Below are 24,975 nucleotides of genomic sequence, written 5' to 3' on the forward strand. Positions count from 1 at the left end.
ATGTTGCGCCTCACCCTTATTTGCTAGAAAAGACGTTACTTAAATATACACGTCATGAAATACCACCTCATTGAAGTTAAATTTATAAAAAAGCTGAATTCCCATCTAAAGTTTTTACATATATATGTATATTAAGCTGTTACTTAATATCATTTGATACGCTGGTGTCAATATAAGTTATGCGTATGCCTTTTCATGAATAAATTCAAAGAAGGTTATTTGTTGCATGATTTTGAAGCACTTTTCGTGATTTTCCTTCACCAGAAACGCTCAGCGAGAAACATTAACTTGTCGATCTTAACTTGATCAGACTTTTAATTTTTACATTAATTACCTTTTGCCAACAAAATGTAGATATTCAATTAAATATTTGTGATATTCGAATGCTTTATAAAGACGAAATAAAATTGAGAATGGAAATGGGGAATGTGCCAAAGAGACAACAATCCGACTATAGAAAAAAACAACAGCAGAAGGTCACCAACAGGTCTTCAATGGAGTGAGAAATTCCCGCAACCGGACGCGTCCTTCAGCTGGCCCCTAAACAAATATATACTAGTTCAGTGATAATGAACGCCATACTAATTTCCAAATTGTACACAAGAAACTAAAATTAAAATAATACAAGACTAACGAAGGCCAGAGGCTCCTGACTTGGGACAGGCGCAAAAATGCGACGGGGTTAAACATGTTTGTGAGATCTCAACCCTCCCCCTATACCTCTAGCCAATGAAGAAAAGTAAACGCATAACAATACGCACATTAAAATTCCGTTCAAGAGAAGTCCGAGTCTGATGTCAGAAGATGTAACCAAAGAAAATAAGCAATATGACAATAATACATAAATAACAACAGACTACTAGCAGTTAACTGACATGCCAGCTCCAGACTTCAATTAAACTGACTGAAAGATTATGATTTCATCATATGAACATCAGGCACAATCCTTCCCGTTAGGGGTTTAGTATCATACAATCATAACATATATGAGAAGCACATAACCCGTGTCATGCCAACAACTGGTTTTTGAATAAATGTGTTTAGTTCCGATGCAAAGACCCTATAAGTTAATCAATATTAACGCCAAAATATGCAATCTTTAATGACCTGACACCAGTATCGTAACTATATCCCTTCTTAATAAGTCTATTCAAAGGTTTTGTTAGTTTTTGAGGTGAATACTGACATCTTTGTGCTTTTTAAAGAATATTCCCATAAAAAATTGGATGTGAAATACCTGAACGTATAAGAAGTCTGCATGTTGAGCTATATTTACGAATGATGTCCTTATACCGATGATAAAATTTAGTAAATGTTTTGACTAGTTTGTGATACCGAAAACCCTGGTGTAATAATTTTTCAGTAATACATAAATTTCTCTCGTTAAAATCTAAAACATTGTTACATACACGAGCGAATCGTACAAGTTGAGATATATAAACACCGTAAGATGGTGACAAGGGAACGTCACCATCTAAAAATGGATAATTAACGATAGGAAATGAAAAATCATCTCTTTTATTTAAAGTAAGTACAACAGGATAAATTTCTAAGACTACGAAAAGACAAAAGGAAAATGCTTTAAACCTAGACAGAACGAATAGATCCATCATAAACTTGTAGTTATCTAAGGCCGTGTTCACATTGACCTACACTCGATGTGGTGTTAGTGTAACTCGCACATAAACTAAACATAATTACGTTCCCATTGATAAAACTCAATGTTTACATGTAGTTTAAATCATGTTTTGTCTACATGCATTCGATAGTTGATGTTAGCCTTGTGTAGGTTAAGTGTACACAAAACTAGGTATTCAGAACTTTAATTGCCCCATGTATATTTCAAAAAGAAACTATTTTTATAAAAAATTGATACTTATAACACTTATTAATAAAGTTCTTTACAGAAATATTTGACTAAACTTGATATATTTATTTGTTATTAAAACACTTTACGTGGCCTTATTAACCCCTAATCAAGACTTATCCATCATCATTACCGAACACATAATTTATTTGAAAAGGTCTTCCCGAATCGATTGGACGTACACCCTGACAAAAATATTTGCCACTGGTCTTTATACTCAAACAACGATTCACACTTAAATGCATTACTGAAAAAAGGGTGAGGTTAATTGTTTGTTTGTGTAGTATCTCAGATCCGTTAAAATGCAATTAGAAATAAAAAAAAAACATCCCCCCCCTCCCTTGGCCAAATACTCCTTGGTGAAAAAATAACATTTGAAACAAACAGAAAAGATAGAAATGTAGTGATCCTTAACATCGCAATTCTTTTTCTTCGACTTTAAACACGCCGATTGCGTACCTACGTCTTAAATGCGTAGTCGAGACATCTTTAAACTACTGCAAATCATCCAAAATGACTTTCTTAAAGGAGCTTTACTTAAAAAAAGGGTGGGGGTCTAAGTCAGAATTTTTCTAGCGCAAAAATTTATAATTAGCTTGTTTTTTTCGATGGTGCCATTCAATATTTAACACTATAATGTATGGGGAAACTTTGGATTCAGAATATTTGTTCATTCTAGTCATCTGAATGACCCGATGTTTTTTTTTTTTAATCAAATTGTGGAAAAATCCCCCTTTTATAAAATCAAATGGTCGTTCCCTAACTGCTAGAAAGGTTGTTTCAAAATTTGAATTCGGTTTTACGTAATGATCATTTAAATGACATATAGTTTACAAGTGTGAACAAATGTTATGTACAGGTAGCTAAACAAGGTGTATAGATGTGAACAAATTTAATGTAAAACTAGTGTACATTACATTAAACCAAATGTAAACATGTTTAATGTACACGGCGTTTGGTGTGAACAAGGCCTAAGGTACACCAAAATGGTTAGTATTCCCTACTTCAGTAGTTACGCATGTTCATGGTTACTACAAATGCGGAGTTAAGTCTTATAAAGTGATGTCACAATCAAGAAAGAGAAGACGGGATTACCGTTATAATGATAAGAACATGTTTGCTGTCATCTGTGACACATATGTTTTGTAACAAGGAGCCATCTCGTTCATGAACCAGGTATACTATTTCTTTTATAAATATAATGTGTTTTGAAAATCAATAAATTTTGTTTTCACAGATTGAGGACACAGCGCAGCATACTACCACTATATGCAACGTATGTAATTTAAAATAATTGTATAACGCTTATAATAGATCTACTTTGACACCATGTTACAAACTAAAAATACCAATTAACATATTAGTTAATTTGTAAATGGAACTCACTTCATGCTTAATATAATACAAATGACACACATTAAGACGTACAATGTGTGCTATATTTAATTATGAAAAGTTAGGCCGTGTTCCCATTGACCTAAACTCGGTGTTGTGTTAGTGTAATTCACAGATAAACTGAACACAATTAGGCCGTGTTCACACCAAACGTCATGTACAGTAAACATGTTTACAATTAGTTCAATGTAATGTACACTGGTTTCGCATTAAATTTGTTCACATCTATACACCTTGTCTAACTACCTGTACATAAGATTTGTTCACATTTTTAAACTGTATGTCATTTAAATGTTCATTACTTAGAACTGAATGCAAATTTTTCGGACAACTTTTCTAGCAGTTAGGGATAGACCATTTGACTTAACAAAATGGGGGGGATGGATTTTTCCTTGAAAAATATTCTGACCCCCCAATTTGATAAAAAAAAAAATATTCTGGTTATACAGATGAAAAACAAATCTTAATCCGAAGTTCCCCCATTCATTGTAGTGTTAAATATTTTTAAAAATTTGATTGTTAGCATAAAAAAACCGTTCTTCTCTAAGGAGTATTTAGCAAAAGGAGGGGGTAATGTTTTTTTTATTTCTCAGATCTGAGATACTAGACAAACAATACAATTTACCTCACACTTTTTTAGTATTGCAGTTATGAGTGAATGGTTGATTAAGTAAAGACCAGTGGCAAATAATTCAGTGTACGTCCAGTCGACTCGGGAAGACCTTTTGAGGGGCGGATCCAGCCATTTTAAAAAAAGGGGGTTCCCATCCCACGACAAAATGGGGGTTCCAACTATATGTCTCCATTCAAATACATTGATTGTCAAAAAAAGGGGGCTCCAACCCCTGGAAACCCACCCCCTGGATCCGCCACTGCTTTTCAAATGAATTATGTGTTCGGTAATGATGATGCTTTGAGTCTTAATAAGGGGTTAATAAAGCTACCTAAAGGTTTTTTTTTATAACAAATTCATATATAAAGTTTAGAAAAATATAAAGAACTTTATTAATAATTGTTATAAATATCAATTTTATTAAAAAATTTTCTTCCTTGAATATAAAATTGAGAATGGAAATGGGGAATGTGCCAAAGAGACAACAACCCGACCACAGAGCAGACAACAGCAGAAGATCACCAACAGGTCTTCAATGCAACGAGAAATTCCCGCACCCGGAGGTGTTCTTCCGCTGGCCCCTCAACAAATATATACTAGCTCAGTGATAATGAACGCCATACTAAACTCCAAATTGTACACAAGAAACTAAAAGTTAAAATAATACAAGACTAACATAGGCCAGAGTCTCCTGACTTGGGACAGGCGAAAAAATGCGGCGGGGCTAAACATATTTGTGAGATCTCAACCCTCCCCCTATACCTCTAGCCAATGCAGAAAAGTAAACGCATAACAATACGCACATTAAAATTAAGTTCAAGAGAAGTCCGAGTCTGCTGTCAGACGATGTAACCAAAGAAAATAAACAAAATGACAATAATACATAAATAACATCAGACTACTAGCAGTTAACTGACATGCCAGCTCCAGACTTCAATTAAACTGATTGAAAAATTATGTCTTCATCATATGAATATCAGACACAATCCTCCCCGTGAGGGGTTTAGTATCATACCATCATAACATATTTGAGAATACATGGTAAAATTCATGTTCTAAATGCCTAGATTTGTGTACATTTAACCCACACAAGGCTTACATTGACTATCGAATGCATGTAGACAAAACATGATTTACACTACATGTAAACATTGAGTTTTATCAATGGGAACGTAATTGTGTTTAGTTTACGTGTGAGTTACACTAACACAACACCAAGTTTAGGTCAATGTGAACACGGCCTTACTCAGACAGCAACCAACTACACTACCCTGTACATATGCAAGGCTATGAAACATGTCATTAAGGTGGTATGGGAGTCTAGCATAAAAATGTTCATACTTTGCCAAAACGTAGTATCTATTGATATATGTTGAAAAATATAATAAAAATGATAGGTCACCGCGAATTTTCTAAAGCTACAGGACGTGATAAAATGGCACATTTTGTATGGATTATACAGGAAAAAACACCATTTTGTGATAAGAAACTAAACAAATTTATAGAATTGTTAAATACTTAATGAAAAGATAGCTTTCAGACAATGCTATGAGAATATTAAAAGAAACGATAGGGTCACCGTACGTTTTTTCCGGCTAAAATACAAAATTTCATGAAGAATCCTTCAGAAAATGCACTGTTTTAGAGTTACCTCGCCTTAAAAAGCTCCCCTTTTTTTAAACAACCAAAAATAATCAACATTCTAAAAATATTAATATTTATAAGTTAAATTGTTATAAATTAGTTCATTTAAATGAAAATTCACATTAAATATCTGCATTTCTGCATCAAATTTTGCTAACTTGATAGAACATCTGGACCTTTGCTTCTCTGTATTTTACAATCCAAAATGGAGGAAGACACCCATACCACCTTAAGATGAGAAAAAAATAACAAACTTTATTATTTAGCGTCTGGCGTACTAAATTATAATCCTGGTACCGTCGATAACTGTTTTAAACCTTATGTAACAAAATTAATTGCGATCAACGTCTAACATCTAATGATACACTTATCAAACTAATGCACTGTTGCAATAACTGTTTCAAATTTGGTTTTAAATAAAATTAACATTCATATTAAGGTTTTCATGTATTTACATAAAGTTACTATCTTGCATCTAATATAAGGAACGCATCTGTCTGTTAACCGTTATATGATTTGTCAGGTCACGATAAGTCAGTAAAAAAACCAGATCAATACAAATAAACTATGTTTTCTTTCCAGAATGGGAAGACACCATAGCACTTTGATGGAAACAGACAAGTATGTTCAAAAATACTTCGACTTCAGATTAATTTGAATAAAATTGAAAATGGAAATGGGGAATGTGTCAAAGAGACAACAACCCGACCATATAGCAGACAACAGCCGAAGGACACAGATGGGTCTTCAATGCAGCGAGAAACTCCCACACCCGGAGGTGTTCTTCAGCTGACTCCTTGACTTATATGTATACTAGGTCAGATATAACGGACATCATTCTAAACTGCGAATTATACTCAAGAAACTAAAATTAAAAATCATGCAAGACTAAAAAAGGCCAGAGGCTCGTAACTTGAGTCAGGCGCAAAAATGCGGCGTAGGTTAAACATTTAAACATGTTTTGTGAGATCACAACCCTCCCCCTGAATGTATTTGTCATGTACACGATCAAAACACTTATCCAATTATAAATATATAAACTTTTGTTTCGAAGGTAAACGTATAAACAGATGGACAAATAATGTGTTGTTTTTATTAAACATATTGGCGTTAAAGACAATAAGCGAAAAATTTAAAACAAACCATGAAAGATGCTAACTAAAGGTTTTAATACTAAAATGTATATAAAGATAATCAGACAGTTTTGTAACATCAACATTCGTTTTCCAATGTGCCAAAAAAAATCAACATGCGTTTTAATATACAGATGTATAACAGAAAAACGCAAACAAATACCCAATCAATATTTTCATATATAACGAGAACAGATCAAAAGATTTTTCGTGCAATTGGAATGAAAATGAAAAAAACACCATAGAAATATCTTCATAAAGAATTTGCTCCATAAATGCCACAACGTCTGCAAATGTTAAAAAACTCCAATCATTTGCCAAATGTTCTTATTCTGATATAAACTAGTTATTTCTTTTGTTTTTGTTTTTATTTCTAATAACACGTGGAATTATAATATTTTCTTTTAGTCCCATGTCAGAAGACTACCTGTATTCAGAAATCAATAAGTATGTATAATTATATGTTAACGAACATTATTTGAAATTCTCGACAAATCCTTATTTCAGCCAATGTCTCTTGAAATTCAGGACAAATCATGAAATCAACTCGTTGTATTTATATAATTATGGTTCTTGTACGTATTTTTCATCAAGTACAAACTTAATGGTGGTTAGCTTTGTCAGTGGAATTGCCATATGAACCCTTGTAAATACTTTTCAACTAAAGAATACAAAAATCAAGAAATAAGTGCCACGAAGTGTATTGGAATTTAATGAAAAAAAAGGAAATATAAAGTACGATAAACTTTGACATTAAATTGAATAAATATGATCTGTTAGGAAACTTGTTCCTTGAACTACTCCATGAGAAGAGGTAAGAGGAAAGAAAGTAAATAATACTAAAGCTTAACTATTGATATGATAACATGGTAGAAGATTGTAAATGATAAGTTAAATTTTGTGACAATCATGACATTTATCGACTGACAAAATACAAACCTTTATGTTATTTTGTAGAGTTCCTAGTGATAACCATCCTGATATTCCAAATGGAGGGTATGCATTAGTTTTAAACAATGATTTCAAATTATAACTTCGTATTTGAAATTATTAATTGTGCAAATTGTGCATTTAAGACAAAGTATCGGGAAACATTAGTCAGAACATCAAGATTAAGTTACTGCTTATTACAAAACAGAACTTCAGAAAACATTTGATTTGAGATTGGCTGGCTACATCAGTCGATACTTTATCTTCTGTATTTTTCGGGGGGAAAAAATAAACGGGTTTTACTATTGTGTAGGTAGTGATTTGTCCCACCGATACTGACGATAGTCAGGTATTCCAGATGTGAACAAATTGCTTGTCAGCTTCCTGATAAAATAGTCAGAAAGGGGTTTTTAATGCTATCAAATGATCAGGTGACATTTTCTAGCACTTTGTCTATACCGTAGCATGTTTCTGAATGTATCATTATATTCTTGTTTTAACCCAACTGCGACGTGATTTATATTCTATCTCCCTAAAAAATCTATGTTGAAAAATTTAAAAATCATTAACAGGCTACAACCTCAGGTATCCATATATTTATAGACCCTTGTTTTTTTTTATACTGAACACGTAAAGCTCTATGGACTAAAATCATTTATAAGGTAGTATTTCGAATTGTTAAACCATGTTATAACTGTGCAGATGATAAGCAAGACAATATAAAAAAAATACGTCTTATTACCGAAAAGACGCCTTAGATAATCCTTTAAATGATGTTTTGTCTAATACAACACTGTATTAGTGATTTCCTATTATTATGAATTTTATTAAAGCCTGCAATATATCAGCAACACATGATTTTGGCTCATTATTATATAAATAATTTTGTGAAAAAAAAGGATTTAAAAGAATCATGTACATAGAAACAGCTTTTGATTGTTCACAAGATTATTTCTACCAACTTTAAACAAAGGGGTTTAAAAATACAGAAATATGTATTCAAGGCCTTTCTGTGCATATTGTTTTACCTTTTCCAGTCCAAGAATAGAAACAAGTCATGTTATAGAACAGTAAGTATATTTAATATTTAATATAAGAATAAGAATAAGCTCCTTTCATTCGATATTTGTATATGTTGCTATTAAATTTGACAACAGTCATACCATGTATGAATTAAGAGGATCTGTTTGACAAAATTACAAATGTAAGGTAACATTTAATACTATAACGTAACGGTACCCAAATTGCACCGAGTACCCAAATTGCACCTATTAAGCAAAAATAGCAGCAGAAATCTTACAAGATTTCCTAGAGACGAAACAATTTGCAGTTTTATGACTTGATACTATGCACGCCTTTCAACATAGGTAAACATATTTAGATATTCACAAAACGTTCACAGTATTTATCAACAGATGAAGTGTTTACTGAAAAAGCAAAATGTACCGAAACGTCGCCATGCGACGTCATCAAAACGTCATCTTTTTAAAATTAGCAAATACAATGTGTTTCAAGTATTCATCTCTTAAAAAATGAAGAGTAAGCATGGACAAATATCCAATTGTTCAAAATATTTGAAAAAAACTAAACAAAAGCTCTGTTTTTCGACTTTTGACGATGGAAATTTAAGCATGGATGCAATTTGGGTACTTCTCATAACAGAATCATTGATGGTTTGGAGGTTAGTTCAGACCAATTTTTTTATGATTCCATATGGATTGAAAATTAAATTGGTGTACCAATATAATAAAGAAGGATACGGCTACAAAATAAACACAATTTGAATTTTTTTCTCTTGATCATAAAAAAACGTAGGTGGAAAAACTGTCAAAATAGGTGCAATTTGGGTACCGTCACGTTAGATATGTCAACAATTTTGATATTTTTCACATATAAATTTGTAACAATTTAGCTTACTTAAAAGCGGTTTATGTTTTGAAAAATCATGAAATGCTTTGGCTTTGGCTTAAGTAAATAAATTTATATAATTTGTTTAAAAACCGTTAATTGTCGAATCCAGTCAAAACAATTCTATAGTTTATACAATTTAATTCACAAATCGGAGTCTTGATATTCTATCACTGGTTAAAAAAATAGTCCTTTGACACATTCGACACATAATTGCACTTTTATTAACCGCTCGTGTCGAACGAGGATAGGTATACACTTTGCATGTTTGTTTAAGACGACGTCTTTCAGAAATTTGCGTTAAATGCGATAAGTTTGAACATGCAATGCAATCATTGAAGTGCAATATACTGAAATCCGTTTTAAGGCAATATAATATGTGTCTGACCACCAATTACATATATCAATTTCATGCATCTAATATTTTATAACGATTATTATACGTATAACAGGGGTCATTCAAATATAAAGATAGCAGTATTTTAGAGGTTCTCGTATATAACACCTTCATTGATTGATACACATCGATGTATCAACCGTACAAACAACTGAATAAAATCGCTTAAAATCCAATGGTTGCGACAAGTTTAACCATCTCCTATAGTAGAGGCATCACTAACTATGCAAATGCACACTTTGTCAAAATGTCAAAATTAATACAACTACAGATCAAAAGATCAGTCTGATTTCGCAAAACACTTTTACAAAAGAGACATTAAATGAACAACATATATTCAATGAATAACTACACTAAATCAAAAAGGTTGAACACCACAAAAATGTATCTAAAATAATTAACTTAAGTAACTGAACGGGTTAGGAAAGTTTGTTACATTGATTTAACTCGTTGTTATTTTCATTGCAAGCAAAAGGCTGTTCATCAATTTAAGTGCAAGTACTTGCCTGATTTTTCGTTATACATACTACATAATCTTAAATTTGTGGAAGCTATCAAGTTTATATTTATTGTTTTAGTCCGGCATCGGAAGACTACCACTATACAGAAATCAACAAGTATGTGTAGTTGTATACATTAATCAACAAAGTTTAAATAACTTTTATAATCCATATCTACCCTTATTAGGTCAAGACATTATTATTCTTATTGAATGTTAACGATGGTCAGTCATAGTTCTGAAAAGGTTCCGTCGGTATTTTAATGAAATGAAATGCTCCATAGTATGTATGCAGATATAACCTGTATCTGTGGATTCGACATATATCAATGCATTTCCTTCTTCGTCCTTTTTAGTTCAAAAATTGACACCAGAATGTAGAGGTACATTTTTTGTACGGGTACTAAAATTATTAAAAAGAAATACTATCTTTGCGAAAAGAGGAACAATGAAATTACACAATCGATATATTTTGCCATTTGAATTTGAATGTTCTTGTGGTCATGATGTACAACGGCAACTTTTGAGCTTCTTCGATAGACTTCAGTTTGGTAAAGAATAAGAAGAAGGGAAAACTAGTAGATTGAAACTCCTGATAATAGTGCATGAATGCTAATAACAGGTAAGGCAATTGGAATGCTAACCTTGAATATAAGGTAAAATCGCTAAATGTATTGACTCAAATGCTTACGCTATAAGTTTGAATTTTACTTTTTGACATGCATGATTTTTAATTTTGTATAATATTTTGTAGAGTTCGCAGATATAACAATCCGGTTGTTGCAAATGGAGTGTACGTATATATTACAAACATTATTTACCTATTATGAATTATTAGTATGACACTTTACCTTGAAAATATACTACGGTACAGATTAATAGCGAAAGAATATTTTTTGGTTTGCTTTTATATTTAAAAAAAGGAGGCTTAAGGTATACGATTATAATATCCCTTGTTGTCAATTGAAGTGATTTACCTTATGTTTTGAAACATTATTACACGACTTAAACTTTGAACACAAAAAAGGGTTAGTAAATTAAAGCAAGTGTTTAGCTCATATTCTTATTTTTCTACAGAAACATACTTGTTGTATTTCATACAAAGAACACCGGATGATCGAAACTTGACAATTGAAGCTTTCCTTTTGAGATTCGTTGTTTATTTAGATATTTTAAAGGCTTTTTCTTCCTTTTCTTCCTTTTCTTAATTTAGGTATTTTATTGTTTTCTTTTCTTTGTTTCTGCGTTGTTATTTGTTCTTTGCTTTGTTTGTAATTGGGTTTAGTTTTATTATGTTCTTGTTTTATTTGTAATGTCTTCTATCAAAATGCATTTCTAACACCAGTTCTTTAAGTTAAATAAATTGATGGTCATTAGCAAATGATTTATAATGCACATGTGAAATACGCTTTATCAGTTTAAATCGAGTATCGCATAACATTACTTTAAATAAGCAGTAACGAAAATGACACCGTCATGGAAAAAATAAAAATGACTTACAATCATTTAGCACTGTACAAGATTTAACAATTCCAAAATCCATACCGCATAGCAAGCTACAAAGACACGCTTTAAAAGGCCCAGACATGATAAAAGTAAAAAAAATTCAAACGAGAAAACAAATGACAGAGATTATGTTCATAACAACAAATGAAGACATATACCATCTACAACAAAAAACTATACCCACTGAATAACCTTAAAAATACGACAAAATAAAGACAAAAGTTACTAAGTACCTACCTAAGATATCGGAGATTACTCGCATATCAAACATTTTAACTTTAATGACAAGCAGCCTGATAAATACATTCACTGCTTTTGCTGAATATTATATGATCATTTTATTATAATGTATTTCTTTATTTGTTTTATAGAATACACAGCAATCATACAGACATGTCTAATGAAACGTATGTTGCATAGTTTGAAAATGATTTTCTTTTTTTAGTGTTATTGTATTTTTGATTGTATACTTCAATATTCAAGTAAATTTAGCAAACTGTAAATGTTCAAATATAATTATCTGAAATAAGTATACATTATGTATGTTTTTTCCATTTATACAATTTTATTTTTGAATGATATAATTTCTTATTTAAAACTGCTTGAACTAGGCTCCTACTATGCTAGGTACAAACGAAAGGCTTATTAAATAGATATACATGGGCTTTTCTCATTGTTGAACACCGTACGGCGAACTGTAGTTGTTACTCTCTGTGTCATTTGTGCTCTTGTTGAGGGTTATCTTATTGGCAATTATATCACATATTCTGTTTTATATATACAGACTGTATATGCTACCACATTTGGGGCAGGCAGTTTTTTTTTTTTTTTTTTTTGGTTTTTTTTTGTCATTAGAGCTTGAGGTTTAAAGGAAATTTTATGCTTGAAATTGAATACTTTTAATTAGACTTCATAACTCCGTTGTGTTGTTATTAGCTTTCACGTTTTTGTTCCTTGTAGTGCCATATCGGACGGCAAACAACAAACAGAAAAAGATAAGTACGTATACAGTATAAAGTATTACAAACCTCAAAACAAAAGTTGGATTATATATGAAAAATACTAGATCGGTCTAGTTCTTTGCGTAATCAGCAATTTAATGTTTATAAACTTCACTAAATATAAAAAAGAAGATGTGGTATGATTGCCAACGAGACAACTCTCCACATGAGACCAAAATGACACAGACATTAACAACTATAGGTCACCGTACGGCCTTCAACAATCAACAATCAAGCCCATACCATCAGCTATAAAAGGTCCCGAAAGGACAATGTAAAACATTTCAAACGAAAAAACTTACGGCCTAATTTATATACGAGTTGTTGTAAGCAATAATTTTCTAAAACACCTAGAGCGTAGCTCTCGTCCTACTCTGTTTTAAACTGTAATAAAAACAAAAACAAAACGGAAAGCCCCTAATCAAATGGCATAATCAAGTGACAAAATACATCCAGCGAATGGACAAATGTCATATATTCCTGACTAGTTATAGGCATTTTCAAATGTTACCATTTTTTTATTTCAATACTCAAGTTACTCTTGAAAACTATGTAAATGATAGAATATGATATTCTGAAATAAACATACACTGATTCATAGTTTTCAAATAATATTCTTTAAAATGTTTTCAAAAGGTTTACCTTTGGATCTTGAAATTCATATCAAAACTTGATTATGATATCATAGAAATGTTCGTTTGTTCTTTGTAGTCCCATATCGGACGAGAAACAACAACAAAGAAATGACAAGTACGTACAGAATATAAAGAATTCAAACTCATAAGACACCGAAACTAGATTGCAAAGTATTCTTTAATGTTGATAAAATGTGAACCTCTATCTTGGGTTGTAAAATAGCAGAATAGCAGTAGTGATTCGTTTTAATCTTTGGACTGCAACTGGAAATGCTGGAAAAAAGCAGAACACTTGCATGGCAACAGACCTCTTACAGACTCCACTAAACCCTTATAGTATAACTCTCCCTACATGAGGCTTCGGATTTATCCTTCACTTTCTAAACGAACTTTATATACTTATACATTCTACGCATTGTAACAGACTCTTTTTTTCTCTTTAGCAAGGCGTAAATACTTGTCTTTACAGATAATTGCTTTATATGCAATTTCCGTTTTTTTGTCCTAACATAGGAGTAAAAACTTAATGAAAATGTCTATAAAGCTTCATATGTGCATTTTTGTTAAGAATTCAGATTAAGATTCGGTGTAAGTTATTGTACTATTTACAAATCTTTATATATAAATGTTCATCCGTATAAATAATCGAATCGTTGACTTTCAAATGTAAAAACATAGTCAGAAACATATAAATAATAGTATGTTAAAAATGGCATTTAAAAGTTAATAAGAAGTTAAAGTCCAGGCTATAGGAAGTATTGTATTATTTCTTTATCTTATACATGAGTCCGAAACTGGTTCGATCGTCAACAAATAACAAAGGTGTAAGTATGAACATTTAATATGAACATCGATGTTGGATTTAGATATTCACATAAATTCGTATGTACAATCATCAGGAAACTTTCATTCTATAAACTGAAATAATTCTCTTTTTTTTGTAGATTGTGCAAAGATGAAAGTCCTGCTATTCCAAATAGAATGTATGTTTAATTTATTTTATTCATATGAATCATTATCTAACTAGAACTATGGCAATCGATAACCATGTACGTAAAAATTACGTAATTCCACAAGTTTAATTAGTTTAAACATATTTATTTATAGTGGATTGGGAAACAAGTTTTGCAACTTTCATTAATTCCTTTCCACTTTGCGGGTGCGAATGCTTCCCTGTAGCGGCATTAGTCTACTTTTTTTCGAAATCTACAAAGGTGTCTTTAACGTGCAAGAGATATGGCTCTCTCTTAACACGAGTCAGCCATTTATCGTCCCCTTGCGACGGACTATCATCGTTTCCTCAAAACCATACTTCCAAATGGTGTCAAGGGAGAGCCGAAAATTGAGTTCCTAAAATTTTCATCCCGAACGGGAATCGAACCAGGAACCTTTGTGTTAGTAGTCCGATGCACTAACCACTACACCACGGCACAAGTTTTATGTTTCGATAATACCCATAATCAATCTTAAGATAGTTCATTAAACTATACAGTGATGTATTTCAGACAATATAAAGAAAATTAAAGAAAAATGTGATTTGACTGTCATCATCAATCATAGAAAGGATCAGGCACATATAGTCTATACATATAAAAAAAGAAGATAGTTTGTACCACTTAACTTATTCCTTTCAGATTATAACTTAATACTGTCGATTCTTTTATTTTCGTGGGTACCAGAATTGGTTGATCAAGGAAAACTGGCATATTCGTGGATATTTAATTTTGTGGTTTTGCCTAAGTCTGCATACAAGCATATATAAAATTTGTAATTCGTTGAACCTTTAATTTCATGGTTAACCTGTTCCAACGGAATCCACGAAAAGTGGTATCCCATGAATAATAATGAATCCACAGTATTATATTCATAACTTCTTCATTTGCCACTGTATTCAAAAATTTTGACATCTTTTGTATAATTGTTACATAAAAATAATGTTCGATGTTCTTTATTTAGGTTGCCTGAAGAACCAAGCGATGATGCTTTAAATGAGACGGAAGTGACGTCATTGTGAGGTTGAAATTTTTACGAAAATGCAAAGAAATGTTCCCGTCATGTCAATATATGTGAAAAACTAAGAAAAAATAACTGTGTTTGTTATTCGCTTTGAAAGTTATATGTGTTTTTCATTTACATCATACTAATACATGTTTCATGTTTTACATACAATAGTTGTGCAATCAATGCTTTAAATCAATTGTATACAGCTCATTGTTGTTGTAGCATTTATGTATAGTCAGACAAATAGATATCAATTGTTTTAAAAATCAATTAGATTGTGTGTGTTTTTTTTATACATGGTAAGATACGATGTGTTCTATTTTTCCTTATAGCTATAATAGATTTGTAAATATGTTATTTTTGTTTTTCTTTTCGTCCCTTTAGATTTGTTTATAGTGTTGTCTGTTTGATTGGATTTATACAAAGAAATACTGAGATGTCGTGAGAGTATGACTTTTGATTCTAATGGTTTCTTGTCTCTCCGTTTGCAAGAGAAACAGAAAATATTTCAACTTTCTTTTCATGTTTTATCCTTATATTTTCAACGTCATATTTAGTTTATGCAAATTTATTAAACTGAGTTGCAAAATTAAGGTTGTAGGGCATTAATTCCCTTCTTACTTGATTGTTTCAAGTAAAATAAAACAAGTAGAAAGAAGAAGACATCGACAAAACACGAATTAAATGTAAATACAGAAATTATGAGGACAAAATTAAATGAAGCATGCCTGCTTGTATGGGTGGAACACGAAAATCATCATCAAACTATTGTGATGTTTGAGGTGGTATGAACCCACATACAAAGTGCCCATGCCGAATTAAAATCATAACCTGAGTTTCCTCAGTATTGACAAGGTAGCGATTCGGCAATTGAACTACTTAGACCAGTCGATGTCCCTCATCAGCAAATGAATAATATATTCAAGCATATAACACTGATACTTAAACAAAATCAAACAATTTAAACAAAGAAACAAGATGTTCTAGTATGTTATGCATTTTGCTACGCATGTTCCATACCAACTATATTTATTAATTTACTTCAAAACGCGTGGAAGTATATACAATTATTCATTAAACGACCATCGCCTGTAAATCAAATACAAAGGTCTTTGTAATAGATGGTGTAGCATATCTTAACTTTTAAAATAAATACACTGAACTATAATTATAGTCAACAATTGTCTTTTTTCATAGACATGCTTATAGATATAGGAAGATGTGGTACGGGTGCAAATGAAACAACTTTCCATCCAAATAAAAATTTATAAAAGTAAACTATCAAAAGTCAAGATACGGCCTTCAACACGGAGCCTTGTCTTTTTTTAAAACTTCTACTAGTATATTGTGCATTTTAGAAATAACACCAACGTTATTCTTTTAACATTATGTATCAAAAATGATTATAGAATAACTAATGGAAGAATTCAAATAGAGAAAAATATTCAACGAGTGACCAAACAACACATTAATTCACGAATGCGCGTAGCGCATGAGTTAATTATCAGTGTTGTTCGGTCACGAGTTGAATATTTTCGATATTTGAATTCTTTAATTAGTTATTCTTTTTATTACATTGGCAAATGGCTTTTTTAAAGAAATTAATATTAAACATGTAAGGAACTATTTTCTACGCATGCACCATTTGTTTCCATCCACCGTTATCGACGTCTTGACAACGCCTATTTCTGTATGACGTCAGAGAGTGAAATAACCACGTTTATTTCACATGTGAAATTATCGGTTTTTATTTAACTGGGAAATCAATGTAATTCATTGCAACCAATGTAATAATTATAAATATCTATGCAGCGCCAGTAAAACCTCGTTCAAATATATTTTGGTTAAACTCTCCCTATATATTGCACACATGATCCAATTTAAAGCATGTTCCACGTACATCCATATTTCGACTACTTACACCACTCGGACACCGTTGCTCCTCATCAGCAAATACAAAGTAAAATTGAGAATGGAAATGGGGACTGTGTCAAGGAGACAACAACCCGACCATAGAGCAGACAACAGCAGAAGGTCACCAATAGGTCTTCAATGGAGCGAGAAATTCCCGCACCGGGAGGCGTCCTTCAGGTGGCCCCTAAACAAATATATTAATGTACGTTTTTTTATTTAGTTAAGCCTGCCGATTGATATTTTATCGTGTGTTGTTCTTTGTTGTGATGTAATTCTATTGTTTCAGAAAAGAGAGAAGGTTTGGATCCATTAAAACGTTTAATCCCGCTGCAAATGTTTGCACCTGTCCTAAGTCAGGAATCTGATGTACAGTAGTTGTCGTTTGTTTATGTAATTCATACGTGTTTCTCGTTTCTCTTTTTTTGATTTTATATAGATAAGACCGTTGGTTTTCCCGTTTGAATTGTTTTACACTAGTTATTTTGGGGCCCTTTATAGCTTGTTGTTCGGTGTGAGCCAAGGCTCCGTGTTGAAGGCCGTACATTGACCTATAATGGTTTACTTTTTTAAAATTGTTATTTGAATGGAGAGTTGTCTCATTGGGACTCACACCAAGTTTTCCTATATCTATATATACTAGTTCAGTGATAATGAACGCCATACTAAACTCCAAATTGTACACAAGAAACTAAAAGTTCAAAAAATACAAGACTAACAAAGGCCAGAGGCTCCTGACTAAGGACAGGCGCAAAAATGCGGCGGGGTTTAACATGTTTACGAGATCTCAACCCTCCCCCTATACATCTAGCCAAACAGAAAAGTAAACGCGTAACAATACGCACACTAAAATTCAGTTCAAAAGAAGTCCGAGTCTGAAGTCAGAAGATGTAACCAAAGAAAATAAACAAAATGACAATAATACATAAATAACATCAGACTACTAGCAGTTAACTGACATGCCAGCTCCAGACTTCAATTAAGCTGATTGAAAAATGTTGTCTTCATCATATGAATAACAGGCACAATCCTCCCCGTGAGGGGTTTAGTATCATACCATCATAACATATATGAGAAGAACATAACCCGTGTCATGCCAACAACTGGTTTTTGAATAAATGTTTTTAGTTCCGATGCAAAGACCCTATAAGTGAATCAATATTTACGCCAAAATATGCAATCTTTAAATTCTGTATGATAGTTCTTGTAGCATCTCTCGATTTTTCAAATAAATACACTTAACTATTGTAACTATAATACACAGTTGTCTTTCTTTTCATTTAAATGTATTGGTTGCCTAAATTACTATTTGTATATTGTGCATGTAAGAAATAACGCAAACCTACTTTTTCAACATTATTCATCACTAATGATTTTAGATATGCATTTCGCGCTATAGTGTTTCCTCGTTCAAATGTATCTTAGTTACAATCTTTCTGGATATTGCAAACATGATATAATTTGAATTATGTTCCACGTGAATTCATATTCAATCTTTTGATAATTTTGAATTGTAAGTTATAAGTGTATTTCGAGTTCCACGACCACGATCACGATGACTACTCCTCTATTAGATGGACAACTCAAATTTAATAAATCACAGAAAGGTGTTAGAATAAAACATCAATAGTCATTATCAAATTTTTATATTTGAAGCAAATGAACCTCAAATGTTTTCAATTTGAACAGTGAATATCAGATGCTCAAATACTATTACTTATAAATGAACTCACTATAGTAAAAGTGTACAGTTCAGGTAAAGGAGTGCAATTATACATGAATAAATCTTTTTCTGTCTTCAAAAACATAGGAAGCATACTTTTTGGATTTAATTATGTTACCAGTAAGACAACATTACTTTCCTTTCAAACATCAAATCCCAAATGATTACATATACCACATATTATATTATGTTATAGTACAATCATAGTGTCTGGTTTCTATAAATGTCAGTATCAAGGCAAGACAGTTGATTTACGCATGTTGTTAGAGCATATAATGTAATGACTGATGGATTCTTTATAAGATATATAACCACTCATTCGGCGGTATTTAGTTTAATAGTGGTCAATTTAGAGGTTAATTTATAAATACAATTTAATTACAAACCATTAATCACCAACATGTGTGTTACTACATTATAAAATGCCCACACAAGATGTAATGTGATTGTCGAAATCAGAACAGTATAATTAATTATATCATATCAATTGTTTAACTTAAAGAAATATAAATAATCTGATATTTGTAAGAGATATCAATAACACTGCAACGTTACAACACGAGGAAATCATAACAAATTATCATGCTAGCTAGTAGACAGAAATGTTTAATTATTTACAATTTAACATCGGTCAGTTTTATTGGTGATTCTGGGAAAAACTACCTGAAACATATTATTCGTAAATATAAATAAACGTATAGCAATCTCAATAAGCTTATACGTTCAGATATTTAATATCCAATCTTTTATGGTGCATTTTGTTCTATTTTACTCCCTCCCCAAAAAAAACCCCAACAAAACCAGTTATTTGTCATTTACCTCAATTGTTAACCAAAACTATAAACAGACATGTTCACACGACATATATATATAGTTACGATAATGTTTTCAAGATTTTATGGATCTAGATCCGATATACTCATAATGTCTCCGGAGGGGGGGGGGGGGGGTTACTTCCTATATTTTTAGTGGTTCCAGTGTGCTGCAAAGCAGAGTCATTTTTTCATGCCCTGCTGGTTATAAAAGGGTGGCTATTATTTGTCCTGCTGATGAGAACTGTGACTTTTTTTTTATATTTATCTAGAACAGGATCGTTGTTAAAGATACAGTCTTGAATCCGGGTCAAAAACAGCATATATTTCATACGGTCTAGCACAAGATCATATTTTAGAAACATTTTCTGATTATGTCTAGAACATAGTATGTGTTTCAATATATCTGTTTAGAACAGGGTATGCTTTTCAATGTTTTACTGGTTAGAACAGGGTATGTTTTTCAATGTTTACTGGTTATAACAGGTCATTTTTTTTTTACATAAATAAGGCCGTTAGTTTTCTCGTATGAATTGTTTTATATTGTCTTATCGGGGCCTTTTATAGCTTACTATGCGGTATGGGCTTTGCTCATTGTTGAAGGCCGTACGGTGACCTATAGTTGTTAATGTCTGTGTCATTTTGGTCTTTTGTGGATAGTTGTCTAATTGGCAATCATACCACATCTTCTTTTTTACATAATTTGCCAAGGCACAATTATACCCGAAAGGATATTCAGCAACCTCCTTAACCCCAACCCCCAACTCCCAACCCCATCCCCCGGATAATGTCTATCCATCGGAACAAACACATGTATGCTCAGTTGTTGGCATGATACGGGTTATATTCTTCGGATGTTGCATAACTTATGTTAATTATTCTTTAGTTTTTTATGGTGTTTCATGTGTTCTAATATCTGTTTGTCTTCTTTCATTTTTAGCCAGGCGTTGTCAGTTTATTTTCGATTTATGAGTTTGACTGTCCCGCTGTTATCTTTCGTCCCTCTTTTATGATGACATGATAGTTAACCCCTAATGGGCGGATATGATGGAGACATTATCTGTCGATCAATTGAGGTCTAACTGCTAGTAGTCCTCTGTTAATGTATGTTGATCGTTGTAATTTTCGTATTCGGACTCCTTTTAAACTATGTTTTTCATGGCGTCATTGTGTGTTTGTTGATTCCAAGTGTGGCTAAAGCTATCAAGGTAGGGTTGGACGGTTCTAAATTAGGACGCATTTGCCTTTGTTAGTCTTGTGTGTTTTTCTTTTTTTTTTTTAAATTTTGGTTTATTTGTAGGTGTGGGAATGTTCAATTCGCTTTTTTTTTAATTGTAAAGAAAGATGGTTCTCCATTACATGTGTTTTTCCTTTTATTTTATTTCCTATAAAGGAAATACAGTACCGCTTTATACTACAATTGACCACGTTCAAGGCTGTATAATTACAAGAGGCATTCAATTCTGATAGTTACATACGAATCAAGCCTATAGTTTGTTAAATTTTACATTGCCTTAACGTTGTCACGGATAATAAGTGCAGTCATAGATATAGCATTTTATACGATATTAAAATAAAGCGTTTTGTATACATGTATCTTCATTATTTTAATAGGCAATTTGCAGCCAATTTACAGAACAATATCATCTATTCTATAAAATATAAACAACCTCAACATGCTCGAAGTAAGAGAAAATCTCATGAAAAGCAATCTTCTCTTTTTTGTAATTTATCACCATAAAGTCTCCAGTGTAATACGGCAGGATTTGAAGCATAATCCACCCAAAAAAAGTATGAAATAGTTTCAGATAATAGACTGCAGAGTTTTGTAATAATAAATAGATAAAAGGATTTGAAAAAATCAACCGGCAGATAAAGACAAATCTGATATTTTAGTCACTGTTTAATTATACAGGATTAATTCGGCTTTTCAACCTTTTAAATAGTAATCAGCACAAATACAATTTGTGTTATGTAAATCATGTGTCCTATCTCAATTCTACCACTGCTGGTCTATACAATATTAGATAGTGGTTTCTGCTGACGACAGTATTGGCAGTAATTTATTTATATTTGATATGATGATGTAACAATTGTATATACAGTTCTTTTCCATATTTATTTGTGTTTCGTACCGAAAACCAATGTAACTTAATTATTTCTATAGTTTTATATTTCATAATGATTAGTTACTACACTGGTTAACTCTCATAAACTGCTTCCTTTTATCACCCAAAACATTTCCCACCTTTATCAAGGATCATTATTGGCAGTATCAAAAGTAAAAGAATCTTATATATTTTCAATAATAACGTGTTGTTTTAGACAAAGAGTACAGAGATTATACTGTTTCCAAAAGAACATGTACCAGTTAACGTCTGTAGTTGTTCCAGATAAACATGTACAGAAAGTACCATCAAGCTCGTAAAATGTATGTTTAGTTATAATTGTTTTCTGGCAAACAAATGTCATATTAGGTATGTACAGAGGTAAACAAAATATGAAAAAACATAGCTGAAAACAACAATTATATTGAAAAAGAGAGATAGAGAAGGGGAAAATGAGAGAGAAAAAGAGAGATAGAGAAGGGGAAGAGGAGGGAGAAAAAGAGAGATAGAGAAGGGGAAGAGGAGAGAGAAAAAGAGAGATAGAGAAGGGGAAGAGGAGAGAGAAAAAGAGAGATAGAGAAGGGGAAGAGGAGAGAGAAAAAGAGAGATAGAGAAGGGGAAGAGGAGGGAGAAAAAGAGGGATAGAGAAGGGGAAGAGTAGAGAGAAAAAGAGAGATAGAGAAGGGGAAGAGGAGAGAGAAAACGGGAACATGTAAAGAAAAGATAAATATGGACAGGTAATGTTGTTCAAGAGACTTATCCTTTTTGATAAATTGTCCTCATAAACCAACGTATTTTTGTTTTTGTCTTAATTTTACGAATGAAAAACAACTGTCATGTTTGCTATTTTCCCTCTAGTTATCATATTAGATGATACAGTTGCCATTCACAGTATTTAAACAGAAAAGGTCAGAAATAGTTTATCCAAGAAGATAGCCTTCAATTTTGACGTACTGGATATCAACAAAAGATCAAAAGAGTGATACCAATCCTCCTTTCCCTCGTAAACAATATCAATTAAATATGACCTAAAGCAATAAAACTGATCAATAAAAAACATGAAACTTTAATGACCAGTTGATGCTTAATATCATAATTATTAAATTGAGCTATATATTATTTATGTTCCGGAATGTGGGAGCATTTACATAATTCCTTAGTTTTTGTTGTGTGTTTTGGTAATGTATAATTCCTTCCATTGGGAGGGGAGTTCAGACTATATATGTTTTGCAATAAAATGATGGCTTGTTTCCAAATAAAAATCCATTAAAGTTTGGGTGTTATGTCCGATGTATCATACAAGTGGTTTTTTTCGAAATTGAAAAACCAAATAATATGCAACGTCTCCCGATGAAAAGCTCAATGTTAACTCAGTGCTTTTTTTTTTGTTTTGTAAACACGAAATAATTTAAGTTATTTACATGATTTGTCTAGTTCACCTCTATTTCTGTTAACAAAGCTAACGAATTCAAATACTTTCGTATAATTGCAAGTATCTCAATTTGATCTCCCATCGCTTACGATACTAAACTTTGTAAAGTATCTTAGTTATTTCGAACTTTCCCTTGAAATATATTAAAAGAAATTCTTCAAATAATAACCGTGATGTAAGACTGGGTGGTGTCAATTCCTGATGATACAATAATTAAAACTGATAAACATCTTCATATAGAAATTGTTTCTGACAGAGTATCATTTTATTTACAAGAAGTTCTAATGTATTTCCACTTTTCGAAAGATAAAATTGGAAACGAATGACACCGATGATCTTCATATGTTACTGGCACATGTCAATTACATCACTCAACTAAAACCTAGATCTATATGAAAGAAGGGCTAAAGACTATACTTTATTTGACGGATCCTTCTCTTTATACTTATGTTAACGTTCGTTCAGCAGTTTTTGTATCCAGTTTATAGTTTTTAATGTTCATGAACGTCACATCACATGCACTTGTCTCGGCAAATTTGTTTACCTATGTGTTATATTAAGGAAAGTATACAGGTTATATTTTTCAGAGACAAGCCTCCAAACGTCTCATTTTTAAAATAAGTCAATTTTTAAATCAAAAGCGCATTTATTTTAACCACTGATAGTTTCGTTGTAAATAGTTTAAAGATCTTAAATTGCTTATTATTTAAATTCTGTAGATCTTATATTTGATAGCCAACATATGACATTATAGAATCGAGAATCATTTTACGTATGTATGTAATTATTTTAATAATTTCAAAGAAAGATTTCAATTTCAAGAAAAATATTAAGCACCACTGTGGATTCATTTGTTTTCGTAGATATCAATTTTCGTGAATTGTTGAAAACTTCCATTTTGTGGATACTTGAATTTTTCATTATGATTTAGTCCGCACATATTATGATATACAATTTGTAATTCGTTGAACATTTAAATGTGTGGGTTTCCTGTACCCAAGAAATACTCGGGAATTGGTATCAAACAAATTTATAAGATGCTCTTCAACTTTGTTCTTGTTTGGCTTTATAAATATTTTGATATGAGCGTCACTGATGAGTCTTATGTAGACGAAACGCGCGTCTGGCGTATTAAATTATAATCCTTGTACCTGGTAATTATAATGAATCCACAGTAACAAAAGTTTATACCATACCAACAACTAGTAACGGACTATCTTAAATAGTCATGTAATATTTTTATCAATCAGCTACAATAGTAAAAAAGGGACGAAAGATACCAAAGGGACAGTCAAACGAAAATAAACTGAAAACGCCATGGCTAAAAATGAAAAAGACAAACAGACAAGTCTACAATTTCATGTGTCAATGAGAATTTGTATTTTTTTAAAGATGACGTCGCCACTCAGATCATACAAGTGGTGAAATAGACAAATTTTAGGCGGCAAGATTGAGACATT

General features: G+C 31.9%; 1 protein-coding gene across 6 annotated transcripts in view; it reads left to right on the forward strand.

The window, feature by feature from the left end:
* LOC143075277 (cell adhesion molecule DSCAM-like) overlaps positions 1-15,886 on the forward strand; it is a 43,842-nt gene extending 27,956 nt beyond the window's left edge. For 2 of the 6 annotated variants that reach the window (XM_076250645.1, XM_076250651.1), the window contains 12 exons: positions 3,105-3,143; positions 6,102-6,140; positions 7,061-7,099; positions 7,610-7,648; positions 8,620-8,652; positions 10,466-10,504; positions 11,141-11,179; positions 12,264-12,299; positions 12,853-12,891; positions 13,605-13,643; positions 14,473-14,511; positions 15,485-15,886. In XM_076250645.1, coding sequence (XP_076106760.1) covers positions 3,105-3,143; positions 6,102-6,140; positions 7,061-7,099; positions 7,610-7,648; positions 8,620-8,652; positions 10,466-10,504; positions 11,141-11,179; positions 12,264-12,299; positions 12,853-12,891; positions 13,605-13,643; positions 14,473-14,511; positions 15,485-15,542 — 478 coding nt within the window. In that variant the 3' untranslated portion in view covers positions 15,543-15,886. The remainder of the gene's footprint in view (positions 1-3,104; positions 3,144-6,101; positions 6,141-7,060; positions 7,100-7,609; positions 7,649-8,619; positions 8,653-10,465; positions 10,505-11,140; positions 11,180-12,263; positions 12,300-12,852; positions 12,892-13,604; positions 13,644-14,472; positions 14,512-15,484) is intronic. The other 4 variants (XM_076250648.1, XM_076250647.1, XM_076250646.1 and 1 more) reach the window with 4 other exon arrangements.
* Positions 15,887-24,975: the final 9,089 nt, after the last annotated feature.

The sequence above is a fragment of the Mytilus galloprovincialis genome, chromosome 5 (assembly GCF_965363235.1).
Source record: "Mytilus galloprovincialis chromosome 5, xbMytGall1.hap1.1, whole genome shotgun sequence".
NCBI lineage: Eukaryota > Metazoa > Mollusca > Bivalvia > Mytilida > Mytilidae > Mytilus > Mytilus galloprovincialis.